The sequence below is a fragment of the Fringilla coelebs genome, assembly GCF_963513975.1.
Source record: "Fringilla coelebs genome assembly, chromosome: 1".
NCBI lineage: Eukaryota > Metazoa > Chordata > Aves > Passeriformes > Fringillidae > Fringilla > Fringilla coelebs.
In genome coordinates this window covers 121,688,820-121,702,909 of record NC_140028.1, presented here as the reverse complement: position 1 = coordinate 121,702,909, position 14,090 = coordinate 121,688,820, and the positions used below count along the sequence as shown (strand labels likewise).

The 14,090-nt window shown below is 45.0% G+C and overlaps 1 protein-coding gene across 1 annotated transcript in view; it reads right to left on the bottom strand.

Annotated features, from left to right (window-relative positions):
- Positions 1-14,090, bottom strand: part of RAPGEF5 (Rap guanine nucleotide exchange factor 5) — a 153,072-nt gene that overhangs the window by 48,377 nt on the left and 90,605 nt on the right. The window contains exons 10-11 of the mRNA XM_084223193.1: positions 12,544-12,647; positions 12,116-12,204 (exon numbers count right to left, since the gene is read on the bottom strand). Coding sequence (XP_084079319.1) covers positions 12,116-12,204; positions 12,544-12,647 — 193 coding nt within the window. The remainder of the gene's footprint in view (positions 1-12,115; positions 12,205-12,543; positions 12,648-14,090) is intronic.

The following is a 14,090-nucleotide window of genomic DNA, read 5'->3' as shown; positions in this document are numbered from 1 at the left end:
CTTGGTGGTTTTCACACTTTGGGGCAATGCTACATGGCCACTGCTGCTTTAAGGCTTTGAATGAAAACCCTTTGACAACGGGGATCTGACAAATGCTATTTGTTTGTGGTTGTTTTTCACTGTCGTTTGTTTGCTTCCAGCTTGTGGCTGTGCATCCCCCATGATGTTACCAACAGTATCAACAAACAAAATCCCATGGACAAGGCTCCTGTGGGGCAGGGAATGAAATCCAACAAGGGTTTCTTTATTGCATTGGTGCCAGGGCTCTGAATTCATGGCTGGGAAAGAATAAAACCAAGACTGGCTTTCTGGTATTAACTGCAGTGGTCCCTAGAGAGAGGTCAACTAGCCCTAAAGTCTAAGAAATGGATGTGAAGAGGGTTAAAGAAAGGCTGCTTGTGGAATTGGCAGAGCATTGTGGGCAGTGAGAGGAGGAGGGATAATGGCAGGAGGAGGATACAGAGTGTAGAAAAAGGAAAAAAAGGAACAAAACTGAAAAGCTATAAAATGTGAGGTATAAAAGCTTCCAGCAGTCCCAAGTCAGCATGATTTCTCCATGATTACATCTCTCATTCTGGCAATTTACATCTCCATCAAATCTCAAGTTCAAACAAAGGAATAAAATCAGAATTCATGCCAACTGCCATCACAAGAAAACCAAAGTATTTTATTATTAGCTTCCATCAAAATTAGACGCATCAATGTTGCCACTTTTTTTATATTCACCTATTTTCCCCAAGCTCTCACCCCAAAATGTTTTTGCTCTCGGTGTTCTTGTAGCCATCACATTTTCACATTGGAGAGAGAGTATGATCTTGGTTTTAGAAGGATCTCACAAGCTTTTCTGAACTAAGACAAGGTCATCTCTTGATCTCAGCCTGGCTTGGGAGACAGTGGTGTGAGCTGCTGCCACAGCTACAGCTCCCATCAGTATTTTTCACCTTGTCTAGAAGATGGGACAAGTAATGTATTTTATTGCAGTGACTGATGCTATTCAGAAAAGCTCTCTCTGTCAGTGCCAGCTATACTCCATGAGGGTAACTGACATCTCATGAAAAACCTTTGACTGTCAAAGTGCTGTAATTCTACTCCTATTTCAATCTTTGAAAGCATCAAAATTGACTCTAAAAAAACAGCAGGACTGTCTCCAATGCCAACTACATAGACTCTCATAAAAGATGTCATACACCCCAAGTAATACCAAACTGGATCAAACCTTTCCCTCTAAAAAAAGCAACAGCAATTTAAAGCCTGCATTATGAGCTTACCAATTGCAGTTAAAGCACAGAGCTTCTGAATTTATGCTCAATGCATTCTGCTCCACTATCTCCTTTTTAGACAGGCCCCTCCTCTATCACGAAAGTATTCCTACTACAACCATCTACTTCTACATCCAACAGCCAATCTTCTGCCTTGCCCACTAAAATCAAAACATAGCAAAACATCGCAAACCACAACAGAACACCCGGCCAATCTCTTCCAGCACACAGCAAATTTGGCCTTTAGCAGCTGCTGCCCCATCTGCTCTTTTTCCACCCTTCCCCTTGAACATGCTAGAGAGGGCAGCAGCCACTGTCAGGGCAGGGCAAAGCCTGGCTCTGCTGCACCTGGTAATCCAGAGTGTGCTGGCACCAGCCTGCCAAGGCCCCAGACCTTCTCAAACAATTGTGTTTTTCAGCTACACAGCAAGCAGAGGCACTCCACACTGTAATGCAGCCCAGGGTTCCCAGCTATTAAGGGAGGTCTTAAGAGCCCACAAAAAGCCCACTGGGAAATAGGCAGAAATCTATACCAATTAATGGTTCACAAATAGGTCTTGGGTTGTGGCTTTTTGTTCTTAATCTCCCTGGGTGACCTCTAAGCCCAGGGATTTACAGAAAGCAGTAAAGTGGGAAAGAAAAGGACTGCATCAGTACACTGCACAACCAAGCATCACCTAACAGCAGTAACAGGGAGCGTGACAGGGAGCCTAGTAAAGTAACAATCATTGTAGTTTGGCTATAGGCAAAACCAGTCCCACTCTTGCTCACAAAAAGACCAAGGCTTCTACCTCTATAGTACTGTGAAACTGTTTGAACTCAGGGCATGTTAAGAAGGATTGCGGGGGAAGGAGGAATTAACAGCATGAGAGTAAATTTAGTTCACAAGAGGGAAAAAAGCCGCTTTGAAGAACAGATTTCTTTCAGATTCTTAATACACAACCACAAAGCACAGGTCTGCAATGAATCCATCCTTCCACCCAGTGGGCGGGAAATGAAGGAGCTCTTTATACTCCTCATAAAATGTTAATCTCACAAGAAAATCATTGTATTATAGCAACTTGGAGCACTGCAAACACTGGAATTCAAACTCTGAAGACAGCGTGTGAACGGTATTCTTGGACTCAGAGATACAGCAAGCACGTCAAGATAGAGTTTTATCTTTTCAGCATGCTTACATAAAAATTCCCCCATTCCCCCCATAAAAGCCTGTTTCAAAAAAAGAAAAATAAATTTAAAAATATGAATTTCAGAACTTTATGTCATTATAGATCCTGCTTTCAGGAAGGGATGCTTTGCTGTATCCTGAGAACAAGGTTCTTCCAACTCCACAACCATCACAGTAGGTGCTAATAGCAACACGGGAGTCATTAGTGTACAAAAGCCACTTAGGTCAGCAGCTGGGGAATCTTGGTGTGACCAAAGAAGAGACTACCTGGATGACAGTGCCCAGCTTTTCAACAGCTTGCAGATCAGGGTTTGATAGTAAAAGGCCTTAAGAAGGAAGAAAAGGAGTACAACGCTAAGCGGTGAGAACAATAAATGGGGGACCTGTGGGGAAGGGCCCCATGTTTGGGGTTCCAGAAGGACAAGGTGCTTTGTGGCTCCCACTGAAGGAACAGGATGTGTAGAAACTTTACAAGAAACAGCATCATTGATATTTCATTTTTACAGCTCCAGTTCCTACTCTCACAGCTAACTGACCTGCCAGCCCACACACCATCTGTTGCTATTCCTCTTACGCTACTCTCTTAAAAATCAGGTCCCACTTTTCATCTACTAGAAACAGCACTTTTTAGATAATTGTACATGTTTTATAGTCAGCTTCAGTGAGCCACATTCTGGGAAACTATGAAGCAGGGCTGTATCTGGGGGCTGAGAAAATCTAGAAAGCTGTGTCTCCTCTGCAGTAGAGGTTATCCTCTCCCTTCATGTTCTTGGTGGTTTGATGAAACTTCTGCAGGGGAATGGATCTTCAGGAGACAGAGGACTAAGACAGAACCTAAGAAGCAACATCTGCTATTCTTTTTACCACTAAAATACAATAATTTTTATCAAGTCTTCCAATAATTTTTTATCCCTTCCCTGCACTTCTTGGCTTGGCACCACCAGACAATTAGGCATTATCAAAAGCACCATTCTGGAAAAAGTTCTGCAGAAATGCTTTTCATATATCTTTATGATCTCAGCTACTTAATGCATCTGATTATTTTTTTGTATATATATATATGTGACAATATATAATTTCATGTATCTGAAATACTCCATTGATTTTACAGTTACAGTGCTTAGACTTCCAATGATATGAGAGCAAAAGGGATGTTACAAATAAGCAATTAAATGTCTTCAGGGTTACATTTCCAACAACCTTACCAAATTCCCAGTGTCATAACACCTTATCTTCCAGGTACCTCATCAAAATGCTTCTATCACCCAAGCAGTACAACAGCATTTTCTGCCTTTACTGACTTAGAAGCCTTTCCCACTGTCAAAAGAAAATTACTTTTACCACTAAAAATATTCTCCTGATGGACCTACTCTTCCCAATTCTTTTCTGCTTAAACAACTAAGTTCATCAAAAACCCTGATATTGTCTACAATGCACATCTTCATAATAAATGGTTTCACACTAGGCTTCCATGACAGCTCCTTATCACTTTCTCACATAGCAAAAGGCGACAACTGGCAATAATGAATCACTGAATTACAGGGAAAAAACAGAGAAACTGACAATACTATGATCCAGTTGGCTGTCATATAGAATGGTAGCCTTTTCTTCTGCAAACTTGACTCAAACACAGAACATTAAACACTTGGGGCTCTACCAGGTATTCTGGCATTGAGTACAAAAATAACGTATTTAGGTGCCTGCAGTGCACAAAGTGCCTTGGTGCTCCTGGGCACACAGAAACTCCTACACACACGAAAAATTGTGGATTTTTGATAGCTGCCTCAGTTACTTTCTCTCCCTGAAAGGGTCCAACTTGCTAAATGTACTCACAGCATAAAAGTATTTGCAGTGATGAACTGAAAAAATACCATCTGTATCTACAAAGAGAGTCCTGATCATGCATAAGAGTGTTTATCATTCCCCATGTTGACTCTAGTTTCCCAGTCATTGGATACAACAGTGAGACAATTCAGGAGCAGCATTCCCAGACTTGGCCTTTCCAAAGTTTGCCCAAACAAGTTTTAGTGCCCAAGCGCAAATAAACCCTTTTCAGACTCCTTTTTTTTCCTCAGAAAAAACTGTCTGAGCTCCTTACACTAGAGAGCATCTTAGACATACTCCCCTTGGTATTTCCCATTATCTTTGGCACTGCAGCATGTGACACACTGTCTGTCTGTAGTGAATCCCAGACATGGTGCTCCTTCTGCAAGCTGATTCAGCTCACTACTGTACCGTGACAGAAAATAATCCTATCAAAGGCAGGGGGAAAATATTTCCTATTAAGTTACCTAAATCTACCTGCTGCAAGGTCAAGCCAAGTATAGAAGAGAAGATGGGCTAGCATGGCAAAGTACAGCTAGAGAACGTCAGACCTTCCCATTTGAGAAGCCAGTGTCACTGCTGGCAGCCTTGTCCCAATTTCATGCTACCCAGAGCTCCAGCTTCTCTTGTCCCAGCTTCAGGTTCCACCATGCCATTTAGCAGAAAATGCTGCTGCCACTGTGCTGCCATCTGAACCAACAACTGACTCAGTTGTCCCACCTGTCTTACTACAATCTTAGATTCTGATTCATTCTTTCCAAACTGCAACATGCTGCATGCAATACTCTGGGTCAGAGTAAGGATCCCCATAAAAAGAACCAGGTCTTTGACACAGGATGCCCAACAGAAGAAAAACAAACTCAAAAAAAGATAAATACAGAGCTATCTTCCTCAGACCCAACCTCCTATCTTCCAGCAACAGGCAGTGTAGACTTTCCAAATGGGAAGTCATACTGGTATCACTGCAGTGATGGAGTTTTTGCCAGGATTTTGCCTAGTTTGTGTTTAAACCCTTCCAAATTTTGGCTTCCACAAAGTACTCACAACAACAAATTCCACAGTTTAGCTGTGCATTATACTGTAAAACCACTTCTCTCTATCAGTTATAAACCAAATAATTTTGCTATGTTACAGAACACTTGCATCATTATGAGAAACAATGAACAACCTTTACGTCTCACCTTCCCCACACAATTAGTAGTCTTGTTGATCACTGTATATCTCTTTTACCAAAAGTTGCCTTCCCACAATGACCAGACCTAGACTATTTTTTCTTAGATGTATTTAATCTACAATTTTAATCACCTCTGCTGCCCTTTACTTCATTTTCAGCCTGAGCTGGGGGAGAAGAAGGAATCATATTATACATTCCACATTTTAGAGTTACACAGTGGTATAACTACACCTCTTGCTTGGCTTTTTTTCCTAATTAGCCTAAATACCACTTGCCTTTTTGACCAATGCTGATCAAAAATTTCCAAGAACTATCCACACTACCTCCATAGACCTATTTTCTACATTATAATAGTCAAGTCAGCACCCTGCTGAATATGTATAATGAGAATTTCCTCTTCTTCATGGTAGAAAAACACATTACTTTGCATTTTTCAAACTTGGATCCCATCTGCAATTTTATCCTGCAGCCACACAGATTTTATTCCTTTCATCTTTCAGCAGCCATAGGGCTGGTTCGAGGGGCCTGCTCCCAACTTATTTTCCCAGTTCTACACTGTCCCATTCTTACTACTTTCATGAGACTAATTTTGAGTTCCTGATATAGCACAACAGCTCAAACAGGCAGTCAGATGTGGGGATAATAGGGCATACAAGAACATCTTGCATGGCCACCAAAGGTGAAACTATGGATTAATTTATCAGGAAACCCTCCATCATTTAATAATACGAGCACATGCTGTTACCTCAGATTTCATCCCACACTCAGCAGCCCCCACTCTTCAATGGAAAATTCCCTCCATTTTAAACACATATAATTTACTCCTACCTTTCATCTTCTCTCTTAAGTAATTATCAGTCCTGAAAAGCATCTCCCTCCTGATCAAAATGATCTTTAAATTTCTTTCACGGTTTTTGACAAGGGACTTTATCAAAAGCATTTTGAAAATATCAATGTAAGATACAGGCACACTAGATCATATATATCCTCATGCTCTTTCAAACATTTAACAGCCCTACAGGATACACAAGATCTGAACAATCTGGAAAAAATAATCCCCAAATTTCCTGCTTCTCAGTGTGTTTCTGTATGCACTTCTTCCTTCTGCATCTACTGTACTGACACCAAATTTCCCAGCACAAATTCATAACTTCATGCTGAAATTTTGCATCTAATCACACTCCTGCAAGCAAGTCCAGCTGCTAAAGACACCAGTCCCTCTCCCCTGTTGTCCTCACCTGCACACCTTTCACTCCCTGCCACCCCCTCCCTGTGTCAGGGGAGCAAACTTAGTGCCACTGACTGATCAAATGGATCTTGAAACTGATAATTTAGTATTTCCTAGGTTAGTATCAGCTAGGACCAGCTTTGGGTCTGCTACACAACCACATGACAGACTGTAGAAGTACAGAGGCACCAGTGGCAAGAGTGGCTGGGAAAGGCTGAGCTGCTTCTTTCAGCTCCAGCAACAGTTTATGCTAGAATAATGTATTGATAAAATGACAACCTTATTACTTAGACGTTCCCCAAATAGAACCATTTCTTTTAATTGGTATCACATTTTCCACCTTCCTCTGCCACTCAAGCTGCTTTATATGATAGATTACACACCACTGTTAGGAGTTCAGCAATTTCATATCAGAGTTCCTTTAGAAGTCTGCAGGGAGTAACATCTGATCCCGGTGATTTGTTACTATTCATTTTATTGATTTATTCTAAACCTACTTCTACTGACAGTCCAATTTAGAGATAGCTTAGACTCACACAGCATAAAGCAATGGTCCTCTGCAAGAGCCTCCCTGGGTTCTCTCATACTGAACACTGATATATAATAGTATTTTTTATCTTTTCTGTTATTCTTACATTGATGTGCTCAGCTAAAATCTTATTCCCCCCCTATGTGCATGGCAGTAATGTGAGTTTAGCCCACTTATTTTACCAAAACTTCAGGAAAAGGTTTACAAAATTCCTCAAAATTATGACCGACCAACTTTCATTATGAAGGACTCTTAAGAGGAAGGGTTAGCAAGCATTTATTCTTACCATCCTAAAACCTAGAAGGTAGGATCACAAAGTGTTGGGCAAGTATTTATTCTTGTTGACATCAGTCCACATGCATCAGATACACTTACACTGACTGAGTGGCAGTCACAGAAGTACATTTTTCAACACCTTTTAATCATCAGTGAAAAGCACACTGAGCAGAAAAAACTAATAACATCCTTCATAACTAAGAAAAAATTATTGAAAAGCAACCAGACCTTTTCTTCTCGGAATAGTAAACAAAAGACAATCTAGAAATGGCATCGCTGTGTCCCTTTTTCATTTAGCAGCTGACAACAATCAGTTCATGCAAGATAGTCCCATTCTCCTCCAAGGTCACGTACAGTTCCACAGAGGGTGCCACTGCCCAACAGCACAGCAATGCCATTGGTGCAGTGCAGAAAGGGAATGTGTTAAACTAAAGTAACTCTCACTACACAGGACTTCTAGGACAAATAGACATGGTCTGAAGGTGCCTCCAAGGTGGTATGTTACAATCCTGAAGGTAAAACTGCTTCTGTACCACAGGGGAGAGTTCCCACTAATCCAAGGATCCTGCACGGTCCCAGACAAGGTGACCTACAAGGTACAAAGGTCATTACTCCTTTCTTTTACTACTCTAAAGAAATCCAGACCATACTTACACTTTTCTGCCTCTCCTTTAGCTATATCATGAGGATTTGTCCTCTTTTTCTGTCCCTTTAATCTTTCTCCAGGCCCTCCATCCCTTGCCATCCCAACATGGGCAATAGCCTAACAAAACTGTCACGCCTCCCCCTTGTCACGATTCCCTTCACCCAGTCCACTACAAAGATACATCAGTTAACACCGACACCACCACGTTGTGCCAGTCCTACCATTCCACGTTTATTTCCTTTCTCCAGATCACACCTTCCCTCTGCCTCTTGCTCTCAAAGACCTCCACAAACTAATTTCTTCTCTCTTCATCCCCTGAAATGAATCCTGTAATAAGGAGGTAAAAGACACGTGGTGTCAGCGGATGCAGTGGGGGAGATTATGTTCTACTTCTGCTTAAGCTGCCTGAGAGAGGTGACACAATGGACTGAAGGAAATGCTCTGAGCGATCCAGGCAGGCCTGGAGCAGTAGCAGTGGATGTGATGATCAGTACATCATTCCAGAGGCTGCCAAATGTTGAATGTAACCACCACAAAGCAAGACAGTATGTTTGAACAGAGACCAGCTGGAGGAAACTCCATAGATGACATCAGGATAACATCTAGAGAAGGAAATACTGCTAACATCCAAGAAATAAAGTTTTTACATAAAAGAATGATTCTAAATAAATGGTGCAGTCAATGGGAAGGGATTAGAGATCATGAGATGATAAGATTTGGCCTCTTGAAAATTACTTGTTCAAATCCCCACCCTTGATGACGATTAGCTCAGCAGGTGTGTTTTGCATCTTCCACCTAGATACTGACAAATTTGAAGTGTATCTCTCTACTCAGTTCTTAAAACCTCAACTTGCACTCTAAAATCCATACTCAGCAGACATTCCCCAGTGATTCCAACCACCTTAGAGATGACTCAGAAAAGTTGTTTGTTACAGAAATTTAAAATTTCCATCCATCCCATGGCAGGAAACAAGAACAGTCTTCTTGGGGGTTGGTACTTTACAGGTTTTAGTACCTCTGTGAGATGAAAACTTCCTCCCTTTGAGATGGAAGGCTGGCAAACCTTTGTTAGTGGCAAGCCCAAATTTAAGGTGATATCCCAAGAATTTGCATATACTCCCAGATACAGTCACCTCAAAAATTCCTCAGTCATTGAACAATTACTAAGCAAATTAAACCTAAAGGTCTTGCAAACCTCAGGCTTTCCAGACATCCTGCCTATGGAAGTCACCAGAGCAATAGACTAGTCTAGCTTTGCAGATTGCAGTGTCCTCTTTAGGTGTCCTCAGCTGCTATAACAGTGCTCTGTTATGGCACAGGATGACTCTTCAGGTTGGGTACCCACCTGTTTATTATAGAAGAGTTTATTAAGCTGAGCACCTAAAGTGCCTTGCTGCAGGTTTAGCAGCAGCTGAAGGAAGCCTTGGAGACTGGGCTGGACACCAGTAAATTTTTTTCCTGATCAGCCCCAAAATTTGCTTTAGGCTCTCAGGTGCAAGTGGTGTCTGCTGACTTGGGCTAGAAAATGGAGGCTGGCTGGGAGCAATCCATGGCACACCGTTCAGCCATGTCCGTGTTTGGAAAAGGCAGTGTTTGGAAAAGGCAGTGTTCCATGACCACACCAGCCCCAGGATAGTGGATTTTTCTGTTAACAGCCACAGAGGGCTGCAGATATGATTTGGTATCCAAAGGGTGGGAATGAAAACATGTAGAGCATCCCTCCTTGGGAAGCAGTGCAAAAGGTCAAACAGAACAACAGCCCCCTGTGCACCTTCGATGTGAGAACAGCCCTTTCTCTTGTTCTTTACAGACACAAATAAGGAAACTGCACTGGGGGCTGCAGGGAAAACAAGAGGCCAGGGAAGTCATCCTGGAACTGGCAGACAGACAGCAGGAGCAGCAGCTGGGTACAACAACATTGTCCTTTAATGTTCTGTGAAGCTATGCCTGCTAAAACACAAGCCTGCAGGGCTCTGAAACGTGATGGTTTTCTGAGATGGGCCAGATTGGCACTAGAAAAAAATACAAAACACAGCAAATCCAATACCCAAACTGCAGAAGGATGCCTTCAGGTACACACACAAAGCTGTACATATGCACAATCAACATCCCATACTTCCTCATGCCAAAGGCAACCGAGTCTGCAAAAGAAGCTGGTAAAAACCATCATGGGGCATCCCCCTCATAAACCACTGGGAAACAAAACTCCTGAAGTCTTTCATTTTGATGAAGTTCTGTATTATCACATTGATAAAGTCAGAAGAAAATGGAATCTGAGGCACCATCCTCGAGGGAGTGGAGGGCTGCTGCTGGGCAAGTTTAGCACACATCTGTGTGATGGCAAAAAACCAAAGGCACAGCTACTTTGTTCTGCCCCTGGGATCCAGTTAACCCTGGCTACAGGGCAGAGCTTAATTGTTTCTTTCCAAAGGAGCTAGGATAAGGCAGAGGTGAGGAGAAGCTAATCAACCTTTAAATACTTTACCATCTGCTAACAACCAAGCAAGTAATGGTTTAACATTTGCTTTGAGGACAGTTTACCAGCCCCTCTGTACAACAAAAAGCTTAGGAACAACCTCTCTATGATGTGAGGGAGAGAGAGTAAAGAGATAAAAAAAAGGGACAAGGGAGGATGTATACAGCATCTAATGCTTTACATAAGGAGTGCCTTGCTTTTACAAGCACCAAAATATAATGCATATCACGACTGAAAGTATCATTGTTTTCCAGCAAGATTGTGAGCTTATAAAATAAGGTGAAGCAGACTATAAAGACTGGCAGCTGATGTTCCCCAATCTTCGTGTGATAAACATTAATGAGAAAACTTATTCTATTCCAATATTTGACCTTAAAAGGGCAAGGAAGGATCCTCACTACACTGCCAACGAGCTGGCTCAAGTAAATTACACCCATAACTAGCCTAGTGCATCTGTGGAAGGAAACAACCACAGCCTCTCTCTGCACTAAATATTAATGTCTAGGCAGACAAAAGCAGCACTAGCAACACTGTAATAATATCACTGGCAGACACTCTATGTGTTTCTTTGGGGCACTGACACGCCAGCACTAGGAATATGCCTATTGTCCCACATTAAACTAATGACTTGTTCTGAGGCATTCCTCTGGGGATCACAGATGTTATTTATATTTTCAGACATTTAAAAGGATTAAAGTGCGTTTATTCTCAGTAATCTCATTTGTAGAGAAAGATATATACAGGCATCAGGAGTATGCATTTTTACCCTGTTGGGGATGACCAAATACACAGTGCCATTGGCAGCCACCTACCCTCCTCTTCAGTATTCAGGACCTCCAAAAGTCTCACCAGCCTGGCTGCCTCCATTAAAAGCATCTATGAATTGCAGGTTGCAGGCACTTTTGATAAACTACTCCATGAGCTCTTGCTAACAGCAAGCTGTGCATATATCCAAGATATCCAGCTGGAAATTAAACTGCATGCATGTCAAGTAGCCCGATTCACATAAAATTGCTCTAGGCTGGAATGAAATATCTCTGGTTGAAGACAAACAAGTAGAGCACTGGGCGATACGGTGTGCCCCGGGCTATGAGGAAATTTATAAGCCGTTTCTGTGAAACAGATGTGTCAAAGTACTGGGGGGGGTGGCAAATCGGGGAGCTGGCCAGGAGGTGAGGCGCACTGCAAGCATCCGGATGGATACAGGAACAGCTGCAGGCTATGAGGGATGGCAGCCCTGTCTGCAGAGAGACGGTGCTGTACGAAGCCCGCCGCAGCCTGCGCTACCCCGGCGGCAGCCACAGCCCGAGGTAAACCGGTTCAAGTTGCTGCCGAGCGGCTCCGCTACCGCCGGCGCTCCTGCCCCGGGGCGGGCGCCGCTCCGCCACCGCCCGGCCGCCGCGCCGCACTCAGGGATTCCTCCCACATCGCCCCGGCTGCACGCCCAGCTGGCAGCGGCTTTCGGCCAGGGGTGCCCACGCCGCTCTGCCGGCACCGGGACCGGCACCTCTCCCCCCGTCAGGCTCGCTCCTTACCCGTCTCTTTGTCCTGGGCGGCTTCCAGGTGCAGGTCGCTGAGGAGATGCTCCAAAATCTTCTCCGGCGTCCCCGACACCACCACGTATCTGTCGGAAAGCAGAGAGTCCCCGGAGTCATCCTCGGTGGAGGACTGCGAGCGGCTGCTCCACTCATCCTCCTCGTCCTCCTCGTCGATGTACTTGAAGTAAGGCACGTCGAAGGTGGGCAGCGGCCGCTCCCCGCCGCGGCCCGCCAGCGCCTCGGGCACCCGCACCCTGCCGCTGCCCATGGCGCCCCGCTCCCTGCGCGCCGCCGCCCGGCCCCTAAGCTCCCCCCCCGGGGGCCATCGCCCTGCCGGGGCCGCGGGCCGCCGCCCCGCCCGCCGCCGCCGCCGAGCCCGGCCCGGCCGGCCCAGCCCCGCACGCCCGGAGCCGCGGAAGCCTTACCTCCCGCGCCGCTCGGGGGCCGGGCTGCGTGACCACACCTTCCGCAGCACCAGCGCCGCGCCGGCCGCCTCCCGCGCCCGCTCGCCGCCGCCTCCATCGTCCACCTTCCGAGCGCAGGGGGAGAGAGACAGAGAGAGCGCGGTCAGTGCCCGCCGGGGTCGGGGCTGGGGCTGCCATCCCGCCGCCCGGGGGCCGCCGCCGGGGCTTAATCTGGGGAGGGGGCTCTTTGCACCCCGGGACAGGGAGGCGGAACGGGCTCCCTTTGTGAAAGGCACCGGGCTCCGTGTGTTGGGTTTTAATTCACAGAAGCCGGTGGGAGCGGGGCTTTGAATATGCGGGCTTCCGTGTCCCCAAGGTGATGGCTTGTTTAATTCCCAGACGGTCGAACAAAGCAGGGGACAGGTAACAATAGTCTGAAAGCGGCAAGTGCTCCCGAGCACGCCAGTAATAGAGAGGCAGGATACACCTTCTGTAAACCTTCTCTCCTGTACTTCAGTAAGGGCAATACAAACAGTGGGGCAGGCATGTCATGTGTACCTCTGAGCATCTCCTAAAATACTCCTTGTACGGCTCTCCCTTCTTTTCAACAACTTTTTAACTTGGGAAACAAACACCCCCCTCGGAAAGTTCAGCCCAGTGACGGCCGTGTGCGTGAATTTTGGCTAAGCTGCGGTTTGTACCCCGACTTTCTCCCTCCCCGCTCCCTGAAACGGAAGGGAGGTGAACCATGATCCATTTGTGCACACGCAGCCCGCATCCCCAGCGCAGCCGAAGGCAGCTGACTGAGCAGAGCGGGAGATGAGGGCTGGCTGCTGACTGAGCAGGGCGCATTGAAACACGGCGGCTGCCGGAGAGCGGCGCGCAGCCCCCTGCCAGATCCTCCTGGCACATTCAGTCACCGCAGAGTGAGCGACACAAAAGAGGCAGCTGTTTCAATGCAAGTACATCCCAGTAGGTGCTGTACCTCTAATTCTGACCTGGTTTAGTTATATTGTTCAGTATGTCAAACACAGATACGAAGGCCATACATGTTGTACTCAAAGAAGAGAAAACAGCATTTGTGCATGAAGTGTATCATATCCAGCAGCGAAAAAGACTTCAAACGGGTTAGAAATTGTTAAGGAACAGAGCTACCTTGGCAAGACAAGGGAGAGAAATCACTTTATGATTCCTCTTTCCATTATTTTATTTTTTATTCTGAGACCCAGCAAATCTGACTGCTACTTCTGGTTGTCACTGTGGTGGAGGCATGCCCAAAGATGCAGCCCCTGCCCTGAAGAAGTTTTCTTTATCAGTAAAGAACATGTAGAATTGATCTATTAAATTTCTGCAAGGTCAGACATACAGGTACTGAGCCAATTAATGTCAGATATTCATTGTAACACTCCCAGGAGACATTATTGAGCAGCCACGTTACAGGAATACTGATGCATAATTGTAATCTTCCATTTCACTGGCCGTGGTTTTTTGTTGCCTACATATTTGAAAAACTGCAATGAAAGAAGCAGCAAAAGAGAAGGAGAGGAAGAACAGGCACAGCCTTAAAG